This window comes from Drosophila miranda, chromosome XL (assembly GCF_003369915.1).
Source record: "Drosophila miranda strain MSH22 chromosome XL, D.miranda_PacBio2.1, whole genome shotgun sequence".
Lineage (NCBI taxonomy): Eukaryota > Metazoa > Arthropoda > Insecta > Diptera > Drosophilidae > Drosophila > Drosophila miranda.
The window spans coordinates 4,661,677-4,683,807 of NC_046673.1; the positions used below are offsets into that span (position 1 = coordinate 4,661,677).

The 22,131-nt window shown below is 40.4% G+C and overlaps 1 protein-coding gene and 1 long non-coding RNA gene across 3 annotated transcripts; both read right to left on the bottom strand.

The window, feature by feature from the left end:
- Positions 1 to 8,055: 8,055 nt before the first annotated feature.
- On the bottom strand, positions 8,056 to 10,436 carry LOC117187721. Of its 2 annotated transcripts, XR_004472330.1 has the most exons (5): positions 10,302 to 10,436; positions 9,230 to 9,496; positions 9,000 to 9,154; positions 8,181 to 8,929; positions 8,056 to 8,122 (listed from the first exon to the last, which is right to left on the bottom strand). It is a non-coding gene; the product is annotated as an uncharacterized LOC117187721 (long non-coding RNA). The 2 variants fall into 2 exon arrangements; XR_004472332.1 differs by lacking the exon at positions 9,230 to 9,496 and having other exon boundaries at positions 10,302 to 10,434.
- Positions 10,437 to 20,217: 9,781 nt separating this feature from the next.
- Positions 20,218 to 21,838, bottom strand: LOC117187713. Its single transcript, XM_033390461.1, has 2 exons — positions 20,549 to 21,838; positions 20,218 to 20,471 (listed from the first exon to the last, which is right to left on the bottom strand). Exon 1 carries the CDS (start codon positions 21,620 to 21,622, stop codon positions 20,651 to 20,653), a length of 972 nt encoding a protein of 323 aa, XP_033246352.1. The 5' UTR covers positions 21,623 to 21,838; the 3' UTR covers positions 20,218 to 20,471; positions 20,549 to 20,650.
- Between the last annotated feature and the right edge of the window lie 293 nt (positions 21,839 to 22,131).

The window sequence follows — 22,131 nt, forward strand, 5'->3', positions numbered from 1 at the left end:
TTTATATGCTGATGACGTCCAAATTTATATTAGTAGTCCCGTTAATGTAATAAATCTTTGTGTCAATATGTCTAACAAAATGCTTTCCCTAATTGAGAAATGGGCAAAAGAGAATGGCCTGGGAATAAACCCAAAAAATTAAAATGTATTAGGATTGCCAAAAAACGGACTGATACAAAAAATATCCAGAATGTATACATAGGAAATACACCTATTTCCTACGAAGATTGTGCAGTTAATCTGGGGATAACATTCAATAGTACTCTATCATGGAGTAAACATATATCAAAGGAAACTGGACGAACATATTGTCTGTTGTGTCAGCTCTCAGCATCTAAAACCAAAGTCATTCTCATTCCCACTCTCTTTTATGGAGTAGAGATTTTTGGTCATTGTTACGCTCGTGACTTGTACACATTAGCAGTAGGTTTTAATTCAATTGACCGTTATGCTTTTAATCTAACTCGTTTTGACCATGTTTCACACCTGTCTCGTAAAATACTTGACCTCATGGATAGATTTTAGAACCTTAGTATACCTTCATAAAATTGTGGACCACCCAACGAACCCGCTACATCACAAAGAACAAAAATTAAATATGCCATCGAATTCAAACGCTTTGCTCGAATAGGCAGTTCTTCATTAACGCTATTCGATTATGGAACAATTTTCCCCATAGAATCAAAACCATTAAGAGCGCAACTCAATTTTACTTTAAAGTTAATAGGAAATCAATAAAATTAAATTAACAAATTCATTAAAAGGAAAGAAAATAAATAAAAAGAATAGAACAACTAAATAAAAATAAAAATAGTATAATAAATAATTAAAATTTAAAAAGTAATAACAAATTTTAAAATAATTTTAAGTATAAGCTTCTCTAAAAATGTTAATGATATTTTTTAGATTTAAGTAAATAACTCTCTACACAGATTCGTAATGTGACTAGCGCAATAAACATTAGTGTAAACTTGTAGCGCTAGGATAAAGCATGCAAATAAATAAATATATAATAATTTTTTTTTTTTTTTTTGTTAAATATAATAAATTTTAATAATTAAAATTATTTTAAAATAAAAGATGATATTCGTTTGTTGTGAAATCCTCGATACGAGATTTCAATATTGAGCAGAAATGCTCTGGGGAATCTTTACGTTAATAATGTACTACACGATATAGACAATTCGAGATTTATTCATTTGGACTTCAATCAACTTAAACTTTAATCGTAAACGCGTATAGGGTACAATTTAATGGTTAATACGGGCTTAAGCGCGGCCGGCTGCAACTGCTTGATTGTCGCTGTGATTTCGTCGACACGCAAACGACGACTATTATTGGTGATCGGAGACGAGGTTACGCCGCCCTAGCATGAGCCGCCCTAGCCACTCCATCGCAGTTATAGAGCTCTCACTCTCCTTGTAATTTAACCCTTAGAAAACAGTCCACGTTCGATCTCTTTCGTAGATCAGACGCGTTTTTGTTTTGCTCTCCGCATATTTTCCCGTTGTTTTACATAAACAACCGGTATTTTCCTAAATAACCATTAAATACCTTCCTAATCCAACCTACTATCTGGAAATCTATTCTATTCCGCGAGTGCATGCCTTCTGATTTGTGTTTAATTATTATTTATTGAACATAAAATTTTTCGGCGTCGGCTTGTTGTGTTTGTGTTGTTGCCGTGAGTACATTCCATTGCATTACAGCTCTCGTCTTGTAGCTTTTGTTGTTTTATCACTCCCTAGCTATCACCTCAACTTCAATAACTGTTCTTTCTCTCTCGCTCTTTAAACTTTCTGAGCAATAGCGCTCTCTGCTTAGTACCTCTCGCTATAACCGCACTCCACTCTGCTCTCTTTTTTACCAATTCCGCTTTGAGCGTTGGCTGGCACATTGGTCTGATACCAATTTGTTTTGGAAACAATAGTAAATAAATAAATAATAAAAATATAATACGCTGTGGTCTGCGCCAAAAAAACCTGTAAGAAGCAGATCACCCACGATCAGCCGAATGTCCTCTGCTGGCTCTGCGATAGCGTAGTGCACGCAAAATGCGCTGGATTTTCTGGCCTCGTGAGTGATGCTATAGCCAAACGTAATGGCTTGTATTACAGTTGCGAGGCATGCCGTGCGGTGGAGAAAGACATGGTGGCTTTCATGAGGCAGACGCGGAGTGGCTTTAAGGAGCTGACCGTTGGTTTTCAAAACCAATACGATCGGCTCCTAGCCATGGAGGCTCAGTTTAGCGGTTTAAAACTGCTGAATGAGTCTCCGAGGCGCAAAAAGGTCACTCCGCGGGATCTGCAATTGCCAACCGTCACTCAGCCGTGCGCCGCCGAAAAACTGACTCCGACCACTCCAAGTGTGCAGCAGTTGATCTCGTTTGAATTCGGCAGCCGAATTCATCGCCTCGGAGAATGTGCAGCCAAGTACGTCTGCAGCGTCCGTGTCCGTGGTATCCGCAAGTTCGCTAGTTGTCCCGTCTATCCCGATCCCACCAGTAAATAGACGTTCCGGACCTCCGGATATTGCCACCACAGGTACTAGGCCTGTGGCCTGTGTGTCCCGCTTTCTTGTCCGATTAGATCTGGAAAACCCTCTTGGTTTACCAAAGAGTTATCCAGCCTAAAAAACTTAAAATCAAGAGTTTATAAAAAATTTAAGGAAGTTGGTTCTCCTACTTCTCACTCACGCTATGTAATAGCTCGGTCAAACTTTTCAGTTCTTAATGCACAATGCTATAAGAACAAACTATCTAGATATAGGATACGTTTTTCTCAGGACCCTAAACAGTTTTACAGCTTCGTAAACAGTAAGCGTAGAACGTCCGCACACCCATCCTCGCTATCATTTTGTAATGCGTCGGCAAATAATGATCACGCAATTGCCGATCTTTTTGCCCAATTTTTCCAAACCACCTATTCTGAGGAAAGCTACTCTGGTCATCCGTACCCATACGGTTTACCGAGGTCGAACGGCATTTTCAGTTCCTTGTTAAATGAATGTTCTTTACTTCATGATCTTCGACTAGTTAAGCCGGTGTTTTCACCGGGTCCAGACGGGGTTCCAGGTTGTGTACTCTGGTACTGCGCCGAGGCTCTGTGTGGACCCTTGCTTAAACTATTCACCCTGTCCATCGATTCTTCTTGCTTCCCCCATCTGGAAGGAATCGTTTATAATTCCTCTCCATAAAAAAGGTAGCAAGTCTGACGCAAAAACTTATAGAGGTATAGCAAAGTTATCCGCTATTCCTAAAATGTTTGAGAAGGTATTAACTCCGCACTTGCAACATCTCTGCAAGTCACTTATATCTCCCACTCAGCATGGATTTATAAGGCGGCGATTAACCACCACGAACTTGTTAGAGTTTACCTCTTTCATTATTAAAGGCTTTCAAGGTAACTTACAGACGGATGTTATTTGCACCGACTTTAGTTAAGCATTCGACTCTGTAGACCATTCCCTTTTAGCGCATAAACTTGACCTTTTAGGGTTTCCGCCCAACCTCCTGAGATGGATTTCTAGCTATCTTTGTTCCAGGTCTCAAAGAGTCCTCTTCAAAAACTCCCTCTCTTTACCAGTAAAGGTTTCTTCGGGAGTACCACAGGGCAGCCATCTAGGCCCCTTACTCTTCACACTCTTTATTAATGACTTACCTTCAGTATTAACATACTCTCGAGTACTTATGTATGCGGATGATGTTAAACTCTGTGTCCAGTATAAGGACATCTCAATAACTTTCAGTCATGGTGTTGTGCAAACTTGTTACACCTTAATGCCTCGAAATGCAAAGTTATGACATTTCATCGTTCTAGCCCTTTGTTGGCTCCCTACACCCTATTTGGTGGTTCTCTTGAGAGAATTACCCTGGTGGATGATCTGGGTGTTATGTTAGACCCCAAGTTAAAGTTTTCCGAACACATTTCTACCATGGTAAATAAGGCCATGGGCGTGCTTGGGTTTATAAAGAGGTGGTCAAAGGAATTTGACGACCCCTATATAACAAAGACTCTCTATACCTCGCTTGTTCGTCCGATCTTAGAATACGGCTCCTGTGTATGGTGCCCTCAGTACAAAGTACACCAGGACCGTATAGAATCAGTACAGAAAAACTTTTTACTCTTTGCTCTGCGGGGCCTTAACTGGGATGCGGGTGTAAGACTCCCATCTTACTCTAGTAGACTACTATTAGTAAACCTCCCATCCTTAGTTAACCGTAGAAAAATGCTTGGTGTGATATTTATGCACAACTTGATCAGGGGTGACATAGACAGCCCTGATCTGTTGAGCCGCATAAACTTCACGATTCCTATTAGACTGACTAGAAATTTTATACCGTTGTTCCTTTCACTTTGTAGATCGAATTATTCCTTGCATGAACCGTTTAGGGTCTTATGCTCGGATTATAATTCCCTCTACCATATTATATTCACCACTAAATTTCTTCCTCTTAGTAAATTACTAATCCTTACACACCTTTCTAGTAATTAGTAATTGTAGTGGTATTTGTATTTTAGATGCATGCCTAGTTCTCTTATATTCTTCCTCGAATATTAGTCTAACAGCTATCTTTCCTGCATGCTCGCGTAACAGCCTTCTGCTGGTGTCACACGGGCCACTTGACGGTGCAGTAATTGCATCGCCTCTTGAAAGATGCAGTCATTGCATGTAAACGTCCAAGTTAACGTACCCAATTCTATTGAGCTCTTATACGAGTAAAGTGGAAGCCATTTTTTCCCATCTCGACCACGCAGCCGAACCAAGCTGCAGACCATAAAGATGAGGAAAACCAACTCAATTGACGCCACTGGACCAGGCCAGGATGCAGTTGCTTCAAATCCGACGACGCTCCCCATGGACAATCCGGCTACACAGACATCTGCCGAGGGCGGTGAGTACGTGTCCCATTCCTCTGACCCTGATGTGTCCACCAAGCCCCATGGTCGGTCCCACTACGAGTCGATGCTCGACTCCGAGGGGGATGCGGAGCTGGCGGAGATGGACTCCCCAGTGAGCTCCCTCGAGAGGACGGTGGTCGAATTCGACCGACGCTTCAGGGACAGGGGCATCCGCGATCGAATTGAGCCGCCAATCCTAGCCAGAAATGACGCCGTCACCCACACACTCACACACAGTCAGGCAGGGACGCCGCCAAAAACCGCAAAGGCAGGCCAAAATAGCGGCACTCGCGCTCTCACCAAAGGGCACATAAATGCCCACAACAGTAAATGCCAAGCCCCCTTGATTTCGCGCCAAACGGCCAGCGACCAGGCATTGCACTCAAATCCAAGACTGAGTGAGCCTGCGCTCTCTTGGCAGCCGAACCTACGGCGCCGAACGAAAGAGAAGCGCAACGCTCAAAGCCAATAAACGTTTGCCGCCAAGAGCAAGTGCAAACGACGCCCCGCAAGCATTAAAACGTTTGACGCCAGGCCACACGCATACATCCACACAAGCCAAAAAGAGAGATGCTCTCCCTCTCTCCCCGTCCAACCGGAATCAGAACGCAAAACGAAACACAAGCAAAAACAATAACACAAACGAAACTAGCTACCTGACCTACGCCAGCACCAACACCAATACATTGACCGATGCCGAATCACAAATCGGCATGCAACAACAAATAAATGACCAGCAGTAGCAGCAATTAAACGACAATCAACAACAATTGACGACTGATAGAGCCAATACTGGACGGAGCAGAAAATGCCTGTTACCTATCTTGACGCAAGCGGACGCATTAACTACACCGACACGGCCTTCTACCAAGTCTAAATTGGTAGACAAATGGCTAACCAATGGGTAATGAGCACCCTATGCCCCTGCCATTGACCCCCTATCTATCGCCACTCAAACGGAGATGCACGGCGATCGATACGGATACAGATGACGAAGGAATTTCATTTCTGCCAATAGCAACGCCGCTATTCAAAAGCGGCTTTGCCAAAAGACTGCACCAGGAGGCCCGCCAACTAGAGCTCCAAACTGAGCAAGAGCCGGCGCCGTCCAAAGAAGCTCGCCACCCGCAAAGGAGCAGCAGAGGGAACAGCAACAGCAACAGATGGAGACGGAGACCGAACGCCCACAGCCGCAGCAACAACAACATCAACAACAACAGCAGCAGCAACCAGCCAATCTGCTTGCAATGCCCGGACCACTACCATTACCTGACACCAGGGCCCCTTCACTCTTCCTGCCCCTGGTGCCGGCAATAGTCCCCCTTATCAATAAGCTCAACAGCAACCCAAAGATAGGGAAATTCTCGACCAAAGCCATGGCCAATGGTGGGCTCAGAGTCCAATCCGTGGACATGGACACCCACAACGCGATCCTGAACGCCCTTGCTGATGAAGACATTCAGCTCCAGACCCACCAGCCTCGTAGCGCCAGAGGGTTCAGGGTGGTCATCCGCCATCTCCACCACTCCACACCATGCGACTGGGTAACAGAGGAGCTTAAGCAGCTGGGGTATACCACTCGGTTCATCCGAGTGATGAAAAACAGCTACAGCGGAAGACCTCTGAACCTGTTTGAGGTGGAAATCGAGCCCATGAAGGACAGCGGTCATGAGGGGATCCTGACAGTAAAACAAATGTCCAGCCAACGCGTTGCGATCGAGCGACAATCTAAGCCGCGAGACCCAGCCCAATGTCATCGTTGCCAGGCATTTGGGCACACGAAGAACTACTGCAGACGGCCTTACCGTTGCATGAAGTGCGCGGCGGAGCACTCCACTACGGCATGCCGAAAGCCAAGGAATGTAGCCCCGAAATGCGCCAACTGCAGTGGCTCTCATGTGAGCTGCTATAAAGGATGCGACGAATTTAAAAAGGCTCGAGGTAAATTGAGGGCGAATCGACTCATTGCTGAGCAGCGTCAGCAGCATTAACAACAGCAACGCCAGCAGCCACAGCAGCCAATCGAAGACCAACGTCCACAAACGCAACAGCCGAACCGCCAATCCCACCACCATCAACACCAGCCAACAAACACAAGCACCAGAGGCAATGTCAGGCCTTCCTACAGCCGAGTGGTGCGGTCTGGGAATGCTGAGCAGCAGCAGCAGCCACGCGCGGCAGAACGGCAACAGCCGCAGAGTAGTCGTCGTCCTCCCCAGCAACAGCAGCCTCATATCTACGCTCCTAAACAGCAGCAGCCATCCCAGAAGAAGCGGCCACAACATCAACAGCAGCAGCACTCAAGTGGCAAACAGGGGGCCAAGCCAGCAGCACCAACACCAGTAGCAGCAGCAACGCCCAACACCCGCAGGCCCTTGTATAGCCGAGGTGCTCAAGCCAATCCGGCTGAAAACCACCTGGCCAATTACCATCAGAAGCTAAGGGATGAGCAGCAGCAGCAACAAAAACAGCAGCAGCGCGGACACAATTTGGGTCGGCAGCACCAGCATCGCGGCCATCATTCCCAGCCACAGGCCAAGGGGCGCCAATGCCAGCGCGATCAACGGGTGCAGCCAACTCCAAAACGTTTCCAGACACCGAGAAATCCCCAGCATCAGCAGCAGCCAGCCGTCCAATGCGATGGCAAGTGTGTGGGAATGCTAAAAGAGTACGCCGTTAAAATTGAAAATTTAGAGAAAAGACTGCAAGAACTTACCACACTAATTACAAACCTGACTGAAGCAAAGGGCAGTGGCTCAGCAGTGGCCAATCCTCCAACACAGACACCAGCAGCAGCACCAACACCTCCAAGACCCGCCGCCAATACACAACCTGACGCCGCAGCCGTATCGGAGGACTCTGATATGGACTGCGAAGCACTCAGCGACGATGGCGACGACCTGTGGACGGACCACGATTCATTTGACGACGAGATAGCGGAGGAGATCATGGACGTCTACGGTAGCTTCTACTCTGACAACGTCTATTGATGAGCCCAAAAGTCGGTCCTGAGGCAGCCACTAAAAAAACAGATGGAAAACATTAACTCACATAACCACGAAAAATGACCAATACGTACTCACCTGACACGCCATCGACAGAGCTGCCCCACCAGCAGTTGCCACGACAAATAGACCAAACATTTGGTGCTATTTTGACGACATTCTTAGAATATATTGACGACTCCTTTGACAATTCACCGCACAGGTCCAGAGCAGCCACTGAAATGAACAAAAATTACGTCAATTCGCATACCAACAAAATATGGACAAAACTCACAATAATCACAAGTACCTGCCACGCCTCCGACAGATCAGCCCCTCCAGCAGCTGCCCCGTCATCAACACCACACATTTGATGCCAATTGGACGACATTTTAGCATTTATTGACGACGCTCCTGACAATCCACCGCACATGTCCAGAGCAGCCACTGTAAACAAACCAAAAATGACGTCAATACACACATCAACACAAAATGGTCCAAACACACACAAAACATACGTACCTGCCACGCCTCCGACAGAGCTGCCCTCTAGTACCAGGCAACTAGTTCCGCACTGGTGCCGCACTAGCTACCATTCTCACCTCCCTGGTTCCAGATCGATTATCCGCAATGTATTTCAGCGGAGAATTTAACACGTGCATGTCCTAGGGCGGAACCACCCCTGGTTCCCGCTCGATTACCCTTCGATTACCCGTAGCTAGTTGCTCAGGAACTAGTTACCAGTAGAAAGCCAGCAACGAGTTCCCCACTCGACTACCCTTCGATTACCTGTAGCTAGCTCTGACCTAGTTACCAGTAACTAGTTCCGAACTGACTACTGGTAGTAGTCAATCTGGCAGTCTGGAATAATACAAAAATCAAAACACAATGTCCTTCAATATAACGAATAATTTTTAATTATATGATGCTTAGCCTACTCCTGGCTTTTGGCAAGACACTTCTTTTTAAACACCCTTTTCTTCATCCTTTGCATTGCCTTCCGTACAGTGTTTTCGGGGGGCTCATCGCCAGGCGGAATACATTCTGTAATTAATATTTATTTTAATTTATATGAAAAATTTTTAAATCTCTAGAAGTGTAAATGGTATTTTACCTAGCAAAGCTGAAAAAAAATCCTTTGTGGGTCCTAAGGGCCTTCTTCCCTTGGCCCCCATCGACGTTATATGCCAGAACAATGTCCTCACTCAAAATAAAGTTCAAGCCGCTCAAAACGCCAGCTGGCTGGAGAATTGATTTCATTGCTGTTATCTGTAAGTGAAACATTAAAATATAATGATAAGACAGAGAAAAAAGTCATAAAATTTAGAGTTTAGATTTAGTTACATAAATGTCCCTATTTAATTTTATTTTTTCTTCCAGTTCTATAAGCTCTTCCTCACGTTTTATTGGGAACTGTCCCCGAATGGGATTCAATTCCCCCTTCTCCTTTAGCAGCTGCTTTATTAAAACAGTTTGATCCGCTAAAATTTGGACCACTGCTTTCAATTGATCTAAAAACAATGTTGTTAATTAATTTGATTATAAAAATATTTTTCTATTAATCTTTATTAGTCTTACCACGAATAACTGCATTCTCCTGTTTTAGAGTTTCTAAAAGTATATAAACAAGTATACTCAAAATGAGTATTGGTGTATATTCGATTTGTGGTAAAAGTGCATGTGTGTAACGTCCAGAAGGAATCGTTTCCGACCCCATAAAGTATATATATTCTTGATCAGCATCAATAGCCGAGTCGATTGAGCCAGATCGTATAATTATTATAGCCAGAATCAAGAAAACAATATCATTCTCTCTCGCACTGTCTCTCTCTAACACACAGGTTTCATGGTTAGCTTTGCCTATTGCAAAATATGAGTTCCCAGATCTCAGAGACTATAAAAGCTGTTGCAACGAAATTTTTGATCCACACTCCTGTGATATCGGACCTTGATTTCGCCACACCCCCTTCCGCCACCGCAAAGGACGAAAATCTGGGGCATCCACAAATCTCAGAGACTATTAAAGCTAGAGTAACTAAATTTGTTAGATCTACTCCCGTTAGATCTCACTATAAAACGTAGATTTCAACATTTCGCCCCACCCCCCTCCGCCCCACAAAGGACGAAAAACTGGGGGTATCCACAAATCTCAGAGACTATTAACGCTAGAGTAACCAAATTTGGTATCCGCACTTCTGTTAGATCTCACTATAAAACGTCTATCTCAGAATTTCGCCCCACACCCTTGCGCCCCCACAAAGGACGAAAATCTGTTACATCCACAATATTGCAGATTCGAGAAAACTAAAAACCCACAACCATAGAGAATGACTGTATCTATGAGATTGCTGAATCTGAATTCTTGTCTCTTGCATTCCTCGAGCGCAAGTAAAGTAAAATATCACGATTATCTTACCATTTCGGTGCTTATTGGATGGCGTGTCTCGGTAACTAGCTGAGTGGGCACTGTATTGTAACTCTTGTTCGCGTTTCTTCATAACTCCACGGGATTGCGGTTATTTGTCGACTTCAAAAAAAAAACAAAGGCGGCTTCGTTTTTCGGTTCTTTTTCGACTGGTCTGCGTTCGCTTCCCGCGTAATTAGTTGCAGAACTAGTACATTGTAGTCGACGAAGACCTGGTCCGCGTTCGATCTCCGCGTAACTAGTTGCGCGGTAAACAGCGCAGAACTAGTTCGAGAGGAGTGACATCTTTGGTTCTACAGGGTAGTTATGTAAGTATGTGTGTGTATGTATATATGTCTTTTTTTTTAATTAATATTTTTATTAGGTAGTATTGGCGCAGAAAGTCCACGGATGTTTCGTACTTTTTATGATTTTATTTTACTTAATTCTTTTCCAACCTCCCCGTCTAGTCGATACAGCAAAAGTGCTCATCGAACCCCCGCTCCGATCTCTCGTTCTCTTCCGACCTAGTTCTCGCATAGTTCTTGTTCGCAGAACTAGAACTATCGGATGATAATTCATATCGATACTTATTCAGATACTTACCATATTTCGTACAACGTTAATAGTAAATACAATTGTAGATTAGCACTAATAATTATAAGCTAGCAGCAAGGTAAATACAAATGTAGGGTTATAATACTAAAACAACCTAACAGCTCGGCCATCTTGACAATTAGATCGCCCTCGATCGTAAATATGTAATTAAGAGTAATTCTAATTATATGTGTATATATATAAATTGTTAACTATTTAAGTAGGAGTCACTTTCACACTGATTACGCCAATCTGCCCATTTCCTTAATCGGCATGCCTCTATAATGCCCTCATACGGGATTTGACTTATTTGGAAGTTTTCAATGTCATTTAACACATATCTGTCGTTCGGCAATACCTTTCTGATGATGTACGGACCCCTGTACTTCGGAAGAAATTTTTTATTTGTACCTATTGTGGTGTCAATGTTTCTCATTACAACGAAATCGCCTTCCAAGAACTCAATATGATTTTTGTGATTCCTTTCAAAATACTCTTCACTCTTCTGCTGACAATGCTCGATTTTATCCAAAGATAAATATAGATAGATATACCGCTAGGTATGACAAATGCTGTATACTGCACCGAACTCTCTGCTACTTTTACTTGTTGATAACTGTGTTTCAAATCTAAAAGTGTAAAAATTGTGTTCCCTTCTAAACTCTCTAAGCAGTCGTCTATTAGTGGCAATGGATATCCATCACGAATGCAAATCTTATTAAGCTGTTTGTAATCTACACACATTCTTTTTTCCCCTGATTTTTTCTTAACTAATGCTATTGCAGAGCTGTAAGGCGATTTACTTTCTCTTATGAAGCCTTTTTTCAATAGTTCATCTATTTGGGTATCTACTTCTTTTTTCTCCTGATATGAAAGTCTTCTCGGAACAGTGCGTATAGGTTCTTCTGATTTAAGTTTGAGATTCATTTGGTAGTTATGTTGAATTGCTGGAATGTTAGTTAAGTCTGAATAGTTAAGTTTTATCAATTCCATGAATTTACTACGTTCTTTATCAGTTCGCTTTGGGTCGATATTATAGCTGTCCTCTTCTTTTGTTATTTCAATACTATATATATACGGTATATCTATGTCGGTTCTTTCTAATGATTCACATGCCATATGCTTTTGCTCGTTATCTTTCAATAAAAGGTCAATGTTATTACAATTCAATTGGTCACTAATCTTATTCTCATAATTTTCATCCTTTAATAATCCATTATTATTGATATCTGATAACATCATCTCACTATCTCTATTTGTCAATACTACATTTTCAATTTGGTCACTCTCAATGTTCACTAATTTTTTAGTTCGCAGAACTAGAACTATCGGATGATAATTCATATCCTTTCAAAATACTCTTCACTCTTCTGCTGACAATGCTCGATTTTATCCAAAGATTTCTTACGTACTGATTCTAAATTGCTTTGAGTTCGGTATTGTTTCTCATCTAAGTATTCTGTTAACGCGTCAATATTACAACCCCTCTGTTGGACTCCGAATAACAACACTGAAGGCAATTCTTTCGTGGTCGAATGGACTGAGTTATTAATTGCATATTCAGCCTTTATTTAAAGTTTGCTCCAATCTTCGTGATTTATTGGCTCAGTTATTTTGGCGAGCATAGCTTTCATAGTTCTGTTAACCCGTTCTACCTGACCATTCGCTTGGGGTGAAGCAGTTGCCACTTTCACGTGTTCTATATTATTTTCTAGCAAAAATTTACTAAATTCTAATGATGTAAAACACGTTCCTCTATCGCTGATAATTCTACGTGGACGACTATAAAATTGAAAATACTTTGAAAAACATGTGTTGACTTCTTTAGTGCTTGTCGTATTTACAGAAAACAATTTTACAAATTTCGTAAAGGCGTCAATGATAACTAATACATGCTTCTTCTTTGATATAACAGCGGGAAGTGGTCCAAAATGGTCTACGTGTAAGGTGTCGAATGGGATTGGTCGCTTAGGAATATTGTGAAGTGTTCGATTATTCGCATGTGTGGGGACTGAAAACATGATACAATTTAAACAATTTCCTATAAACAAATCGATTTTAGATCTCATATTCGGGAACCAATAATGTCTTAAGATTTCTTTCATATATTTCTCGGTTCCTAAGTGACATAAGTTTTCGTGAACTCTTCTGATTATTTGCGTTTCCATTTCAGCTGGGACATAAAACAGCTCAACGTCGTTCTCACCTATTTTATAAACAATTCCGTCGCTCAATGAAAATTTCTTAACAGGTCCATGCTCCAATTGTTCTTTTAATTTTCCTATATGGTTGTCCCTGTTTTGTGTTATCTGAAGCTGAAGATTAATGTCGTCGCACTCAATCACGAAAACTATTCGGTCTTTGTTATCACTTTCATGAATTGTCACTATTGGTTCATATTCAAAATCTTGATTAAGCGCTGAAGGATATCTACTTAAGGTGTCCACATGGGACATATATTTTCCACTACGATGTTTTAAAGTGTAATTATAATTTGCTAGCTCTATGGCCCATCTGGCAAAATTTGAATGAAGACGTCCCTTTCCTAAACATAAAACTTCTGAGTTACAATCTGTTATAATTCTAAACGGAATCCCTTCTAAATAAATTCGAAATTTCCTCAATGAATAGATCACAGCTAACGTTTCCAGTTTGAAACTTTCGTATCTTGCCTCTAGTTTTGTCGCTCTCTGTGAAAAATATGCTGTTGGGTGAAACTTATTGTCATCTTGTTTCTGCAACAAAATTCCACCAAAGCCTTCACTACTTGCATCACAATGCAATTCTGTTTCTCGATTTGGATTATACAGAGCTAATACTGGTGAAGAAATCAGTTTTTCTTCTTCTATATGTCCCAGTTTTTCAAAAATTTGTATGCATTTGTATTGAAGCTCAAACTTAGTTCCAGGTTTTGCAAGTTCTTGTAATGGTTTTGCTATTCTTGAGTAAGCAGGGATGAAACGCCTAAAATAAGAGAATAATCCCAAAACCTTTTGCATTTCATGGCGATCTTTTGGCAATGGCAGATGCTTAATGGTTGCTGTGTGTTCACAGTTTGGGCTTATTCCCTTACCAGAAAGGGTATATCCCAAGAACTCAATACTTTCATAACCAAATTGACATTTACTAACCTTAATTTCTAGTCGATATTCTGCGAGAATTCTTAAAACTCTACCTACTGTTATAAGATGTTCGTTCAACGACTTGGAACCTATAGCGATATCGTCCATATAAACTACTACATTACTCTCGGGAATTAATGGTTGTAAAATGAAATTAATAAATCTCATAAATACTGCTGGTGCATTCATAAGTCCAAAAGGCATTCTTGTGTATTCATATTGTCCGCTAGGTATGACAAATGCTGTATACTGCACCGAACTCTCTGCTACTTTTACTTGGTGATAACTGTGTTTCAAATCGAAAAGTGTAAAAATTGTGTTCCCTTCTAAACTCTCTAAGCAGTCGTCTATTAGTGGCAATGGATATCCATCACGAATGCAAATCTTATTAAGCTGTTTGTAATCTACACACATTCTTTTTTCCCCTGATTTTTTCTTAACTAATACTATTGCAGAGCTGTAAGGCGATTTACTTTCTCTTCTTTTTTCTCCTGATATGAAAGTCTTCTCGGAACAGTGCGTACAGGTTCTTCTGATTTAAGTTTGAGATTCATTTCGTAGTTATGTTGAATTGCTGGAATGTTATTTAAGTCTGAACAGTTAAGTTTTATCAATTCCATGAATTTACTACGTTCTTTATCAGTTCGCTTTGGGTCGATATTATAGCTGTCCTCTTCTTTTGTTATTTCAATACTATATATATACGGTATATCTATGTCGGTTCTTTCTAATGATTCACTTGCCATATGCTTTTGCTCGTTATCTTTCAATAAAAGGTCAATGTTATTACAATTCAATTGGTCACTAATCTTATTCTCATAATTTTCATCCTTTAATAATCCATTATTATTGATATCTGATAACATCATCTCACTATCTCTATTTGTCAATACTACATTTTCAATTTGGTCACTCTCAATGTTCACTAATACTCTATTTTTATCTAAGTCACTGTTCACTAATACTCTATTTTCATCTAAGTCACTGTTCACTAATACTCTATTTTCATCTAAGTCACTGTTCACTAATACTCTATTTTCATCTAAGTCACTGTTCACTAATACCCTATTTTCATCTAAGTCACTGTTTACTAATACTCTATTTTCAATTGAGACCATATTGCTTTGCGTAACTCGCTTTACATTTTCAATTTCATTTTCAAAAATTAATTTTATTCCATAATTTTCAAGGAAACTGCGCCCCAGAAGGACATTACACGAAATATAGTTGTTTGGTACAACGAAAAATATAAGTTCTTTTTCAATGTTATGAAAAACTAAATTGACAATTATTTTTCCAAAAATGCTTATTCTCGAACCGTTAACTCCAAAATGCTCTGTCGGTCTTAATACACCATCAAAATTTTCATAAGGTATCGCCGAGCGCTGCATCAAATTAATAGCGCTACCGGTGTCCAACATGCCAGAAAGAAATTTAATTTGATACCTGCGTTTTATATCAGTGTAAAAATATACCCCTACCTGATTAACAATAGGAACAAAAATATTGTTCTCCTCTCTGTCGTCCATTGGCGGGTTGCTGGCTGAACCCACGGATCGCTGGGTTGGCATAGGCTTCTGTTGGCAATCCTTCACCTGGTGCTGCATGGATCCACACTGGAAACACGATCCCTTCTCCCGCTTAGGTGCGGGACACGATGAAGCATAATGGCCATGTGCTGAACAATTATAGCAGCGCACCTGGCTCCGGTCATTTCCGGAAGCGGTCATCCCAGTGCGCTCAAAATTCGTCTGGGTACTCTTCCTCAAAGCCTCGTATTGTCGAGCTAGCTCCTTAAGTTTTCCGATGGTCGACGCTGAATACAATAAGGCGATACTGGAAGATCGATCACGAAAACCATCAACGATGAACTGCACTGTCAATTTCTCTTCGATGTCGGCACGCATAGCAATTTCTTCCATGCGAAGAATATATCCCATTACGGAGTTTTTCTCCGGGTTGAAAAAGGTTTCCTTCAACAGAAGTACCACGTCGGCAGTTGAATTGCTGCGACCAAAAGTTTTTAGGAAGTTTCCCTTAAACTCGTCGTAAGTCTTTGATTTGTCGACACGCATGAACAAGTCCGCCTCTGTTCCCGCCTTCATCAACATGCGCACACAACGAAGCTTAAAATTGCTGCTTTCGTTCACGCCTCCGCAAATCCGTTCAAAATTCAAGACCCATTCAGAGGCTTCATCATTTTCACTGGCAGAAAAAGGGGCAATAAGTTGCTTGACCATTCGGATGTCATCGGTCATATAGTTGTCCATTACCATTAAAGCAGCCAGTTTCTTCTTTTTCTCAGCCACCCTTATTGCGGCGTCAAGTAATTTTTCTTCTTTCATATCGTCGATCTGCTCATTTTCAGACACTTTTTCATCCGATTCAATATCCGATTTATTCACCAGACTTTCAGAAACTTCGTCCATTCCACCACTTATGGCAAGCTTACGAAGTTGCCTTAGTGTTGCGCTGGCTGGAAAAATGATCTCCTTCTCCAGCAACCACTCTACAATTTTTTCTTTGTCAATGTTTGCCATGGTTTCCTCGGCCATTTATAAAATGTGGAAAATACTCGTTGTCGGGGATGCCAGTGGACAAATACTTATGTAGGCAGATACTTTAAAGGGCTACGATCCCACTTCTGAAGTTATTGGCGCAGAAAGTCCACGGATGTTTCGCATTTTTATGATTTTATTTTACTTAATTCTTTTTCAACCGCCCCGTCTAGTCGATACAGCAAAAGTGCTCATTGAACCCCCGCTCCGATCTCTCGTTCTCTTCCGACCTAGTTCTCGCATAGTTCTAGTTCGCAGAACTAAAACTATCGGATGATAATTCATATCGATACTTATTCAGATACTTACGATATTTCGTACAACATTAATAGTAAATACAATTGTAGATTAGCACTAATAATTATAAGCTAGCAGCAAGGTAAATACAAATGTAGGGTTATAATACTAAAACAACCTAACAGCTCGGCCATCCTGACAATTAGATCGCCCTCGATCGTAAATATGTAATTAAGAGTAATTTTAATTATATGTGTATATATATAAATTGTTAACTATTTAAGTAGGAGTCACTTTAACACTGATTACGCCAATCTGCCCATTTCCTTAATCGGCATGCCTCTATAATGCCCTCATACGGGATTTGACTTATTTGGCAGTTTTCAATGTCATTTAACACATATCTGTCGTTCGGCAATACCTTTCTGATGATGTACGGACCCCTGTACTTCGGAAGAAATTTTTTATTTGTACCTATTGTGGTGTCAATGTTTCTCATTACAACGAAATCGCCTTCCAAGAACTCAATATGATTTTTGTGATTCCTTTCAAAATACTCTTCACTCTTCTGCTGACAATGCTCGATTTTATCCAAAGATTTCTTACGTACTGATTCTAAATTGCTTTGAGTTCGGTATTGTTTATCATCTAAGTATTCTGTTAACGCGTCAATATTACAACCCCTCTGTTGGACTCCGAATAACAACACTGAAGGCAATTCTTTCGTGGTCGAATGGACTGAGTTATTAATTGCATATTCAGCCTTTATTAAAAGTTTGCTCCAATCTTCGTGATTTATTGGCTCAGTTATTTTGGCGAGCATAGCTTTCACAGTTCTGTTAACCCGTTCTACCTGACCATTCGCTTGGGGTGAAGCAGTTGCCACTTTCACGTGCTCTATATTATTTTCTAGCAAAAATTTACTAAATTCTAATGATGTAAAACACGTTCCTCTATCGCTGATAATTCTACGTGGACGACTATAAAATTGAAAATACTTTGAAAAACATGTGTTGACTTCTTTAGTGCTTGTCGTATTTACAGAAAACAATTTTACAAATTTCGTAAAGGCGTCAATGATAACTAATACATGCTTCTTCTTTGATATAACAGCGGGAAGTGGTCCAAAATGGTCTACGTGTAAGGTGTCGAATGGGATTGGTCGCTTAGGAATATTGTGAAGTGTTCGATTATTCGCATGTGTGGGGACTGAAAACATGATACAATTTAAACAATTTCCTATAAACAAATCGATTTTAGATCTCATATTCGGGAACCAATAATGTCTTAAGATTTCTTTCATACATTTCTCGGTTCCTAAGTGACATAAGTTTTCGTGAACTCTTCTGATTATTTACGTTTCCATTTCAGCTGGGACATAAAACAGCTCAACGTCGTTCTCACCTATTTTATAAACAATTCCGTCGCTCAATGAAAATTTCTTAACAGGTCCATGCTCCAATTGTTCTTTTAATTTTCCTATATGGTTGTCCCTGTTTTGTGTTATCTGAAGCTGAAGATTAATGTCGTCGCACTCAATCACGGAAACTATTCGGTCTTTGTTATCACTTTCATGAATTGTCACTATTGGTTCATATTCAAAATCTTGATTAAGCGCTGAAGGATATCTACTTAAGGTGTCCACATGGGACATATATTTTCCACTACGATGTTTTAAAGTGTAATTATAATTTGCTAGCTCTATGGCCCATCTGGCGATATTTGAATGAAGACGTCCCTTTCCTAAACATAAAACTACTGAGTTACAATCTGTTATAATTCTAAACGGAATCCCTTCTAAATAAATTCGAAATTTCCTCAATGAATAGATCACAGCTAACGTTTCCAGTTTGAAACTTTCGTATCTTGCCTCTAGTTTTGTCGCTCTCTGTGAAAAATATGCTGTTGGGTGAAACTTATTGTCATCTTGTTTCTGCAACAAAATTCCACCAAAGCCTTCACTACTTGCATCACAATGCAATTCTGTTTCTCGATTTGGATTATACAGAGCTAATACTGGTGAAGAAATCAGTTTTTCTTCTTCTATATGTCCCAGTTTTTCAAAAATTTGTATGCATTTGTATTGAAGCTCAAACTTAGTTCCAGGTTTTGCAAGTTCTTGTAATGGTTTTGCTATTCTTGAGTAAGCAGGGATGAAACGCCTAAAATAAGAGAATAATCCCAAAACCTTTTGCATTTCATGGCGATCTTTTGGCAATGGCAGATGCTTAATGGTTGCTGTGTGTTCACAGTTTGGGCTTATTCCCTTACCAGAAAGGGTATATCCCAAGAACTCAATACTTTCATAACCAAATTGACATTTACTAACCTTAATTTCTAGTCGATATTCTGCGAGAATTCTTACAACTCTACCTACTGTTATAAGATGTTCGTTCAACGACTTGGAACCTATAGCGATATCGTCCATATAAACTACTACATTACCCTCGGGAATTAATGGTTGTAAAATGAAATTAATAAATCTCATAAATACTGCTGGTGCATTCATAAGTTCAAAAGGCATTCTTGTGTATTCATATTGTCCGCTAGGTATGAAAAATGCTGTATACTGCACCGAACTCTCTGCTACTTTTACTTGGTGATAACTGTGTTTCAAATCTAAAAGTGTAAAAATTGTGTTCCCTTCCCTTGGCAATGGATATCCATCACGAATGCAAATATTATTAAGCGATTTACTTTCTCTTATGAAGCCTTTTTTCAATAGTTCATCTATTTGGGTATCTACTTCTTTTTTCTCCTGATATGAAAGTCTTCTCGGAACAGTGCGTACAGATTGAGAGATTGCGTTGAGATTCATTTCGTAGTTATGTTGAATTGATGGAATGTTAGTAGAGTCTGAATAGTTAAGTTTTATCAATTCCATGAATTTACTACGTTCTTTATCAGTTCGCTTTGGGTCGATATTATAGCTGTCCTCTTCTTTTGTTTTTTCAATACTATATATATACGGTAAATCTATTTCGGTTCTTTCTAATGATTCACTTGCCATATGCTTTTGCTCGTTATCTTTCAATAAAAGGTCAATGTTATTACAATTCAATTGGTCACTAATCTTATTCTCATAATTTTCATCCTTTAATAATCCATTATTATTGATATCTGATAACATCATCTCACTATTTCTATTTGTCAATACTACATTTTCAATTTGGTCACTCTCAATGTTCACTAATACTCTATTTTTATCTAAGTCACTGTTCACTAATACTCTATTTTCATCTAAGTCACTGTTCACTAATACTCTATTTTCATCTAAGTCACTGTTCACTAATACTCTATTTTCATCTAAGTCACTGTTCACTAATACCCTATTTTCATCTAAGTCACTGTTTACTAATACTCTATTTTCAATTGAGACCATATTGCTTTGCGTAACTCGCTTTACATTTTCAATTTCATTTTCAAAAATTAATTTTATTCCATAATTTTCAAGGAAACTGCGCCCCAGAAGGACATTACACGAAATATAGTTGTTTGGTACAACGAAAAATATAAGTTCTTTTTCAATGTTATGAAAAACTAAATTGACAATTATTTTTCCAAAAATGCTTATTCTCGAACCGTTAACTCCAAAATACTCTGTCGGTTTTAGTACACCATCAAAATTTTCATAAGGTATCGCCGAGCGCTGCATCAAATTAATAGCGCTACCGGTGTCCAACATGCCAGAAAGAAATTTAATTTGATACCTGCGTTTTATATCAGTGTAAAAATATACCCCTACCTGATTAACAATAGGAACAAAAATATTGTTCTCCTCTCTGTCGTCCATTGGCGGGTTGCTGGCTGTACCCACGGATCGCTGGTTTGGCATAGGCTTCTGTTTTCAATCCTTCACCTGGTGCTGCATGGATCCACACTGGAAACACGATCCCTTCTCCCGCTTAGGTGCGGGACACGATGAAGCATAATGGCCATGTGCTGAACAATTATAGCAGCGCACCTGGCTCCGGTCATTTCCGGAAGCGGTCATCCCAGTGCGCTTAAAATTCGTCTGGGTACTCTTCCTCAAAGCCTCGTATTGTCGAGCTAGCTCCTTAAGTTTTCCGATGGTCGACGCTGAATACAATAAGGCGATACTGGAAGATCGATCACGAAAACCATCAACGATGAACTGCACTGTCAATTTCTTTTCGATGTCGGCACGCATAGCAATTTCTTCCATGCGAAGAATATATCCCATTACGGAGTTTTTCTCCGGGTTGAAAAAGGTTTCCTTCAACAGAAGTACCACGTCGGCAGTTGAATTGCTGCGGCCAAAATTTTTTAGGAAGTTTCCCTTAAACTCGTCGTAAGTCTTTGATTTGTCGACACGCATGAACAAGTCCGCCTCTGTTCCCGCCTTTATCAACATGCGCACACAACGAAGCTTAAAATTGCTGCTTTCGTTCACGCCTCCGCAAATCCGTTCAAAATTCAAGACCCATTCAGAGGCTTCATCATTTTCACTGGCAGAAAAAGGGGCAATAAGTTGCTTGACCATTCGGATGTCATCGGTCATATAGTTGTCCATTACCATTAAAGCAGCCAGTTTCTTCTTTTTCTCAGCCACCCTTATTGCGGCGTCAAGTAATTTTTCTTCTTTCATATCGTCGATCTGCTCATTTTCAGACACTTTTTCATCCGATTCAATATCCGATTTATTCACCAGACTTTCAGAAACTTCGTCCATTCCACCACTTATGGCAAGCTTCCGAAGTTGCCTTAGTGTTGCGCTGGCTGGAAAAATGATCTCCTTCTCCAGCAACCACTCTACAATTTTTTCTTTGTCAATGTTTGCCATGGTTTCCTCGGCCATTTATAAAATGTGGAAAATACTCGTTGTCGGGGATGCCAGTGGACAAATACTTATGTAGGCAGATACTTTAAAGGGCTACGATCCCACTTCTGAAGTTATTGGCGCAGAAAGTCCACGGATGTTTCGTACTTTTTATGATTTTATTTTACTTAATTCTCTTCCAACCGCCCCGTCTAGTCGATACAGCAAAAGTGCTCATTGAACCCCCGCTCCGATCTCTCGTTCTCTTCCGACCTAGTTCCCGCATAGTTCTAGTTCGCAGAACTAGAACTATCGGATGATAATTCATATCGATACTTATTCAGATACTTACGATATTTCGTACAACGTTAATAGTAAATACAATTGTAGATTAGCACTAATAATTATAAGCTAGCAGCAAGGTAAATACAAATGTAGGGTTATAATACTAAAACAACCTAACAGTAGTGAAGACAGAAAGGAGAAGCGTTTACAGATACATACAGTAGTGGGTTTAGTAGTATAGTAGTAGGAATTTGACAGCGGAT

What these genes read in the sequence shown, in the direction of transcription:
- LOC117187713 (XM_033390461.1), bottom strand. Translation starts at nt 21,622, where the DNA reads ATGGCCGAGGAAACCATGGCAAACATTGACAAAGAAAAAATTGTAGAG.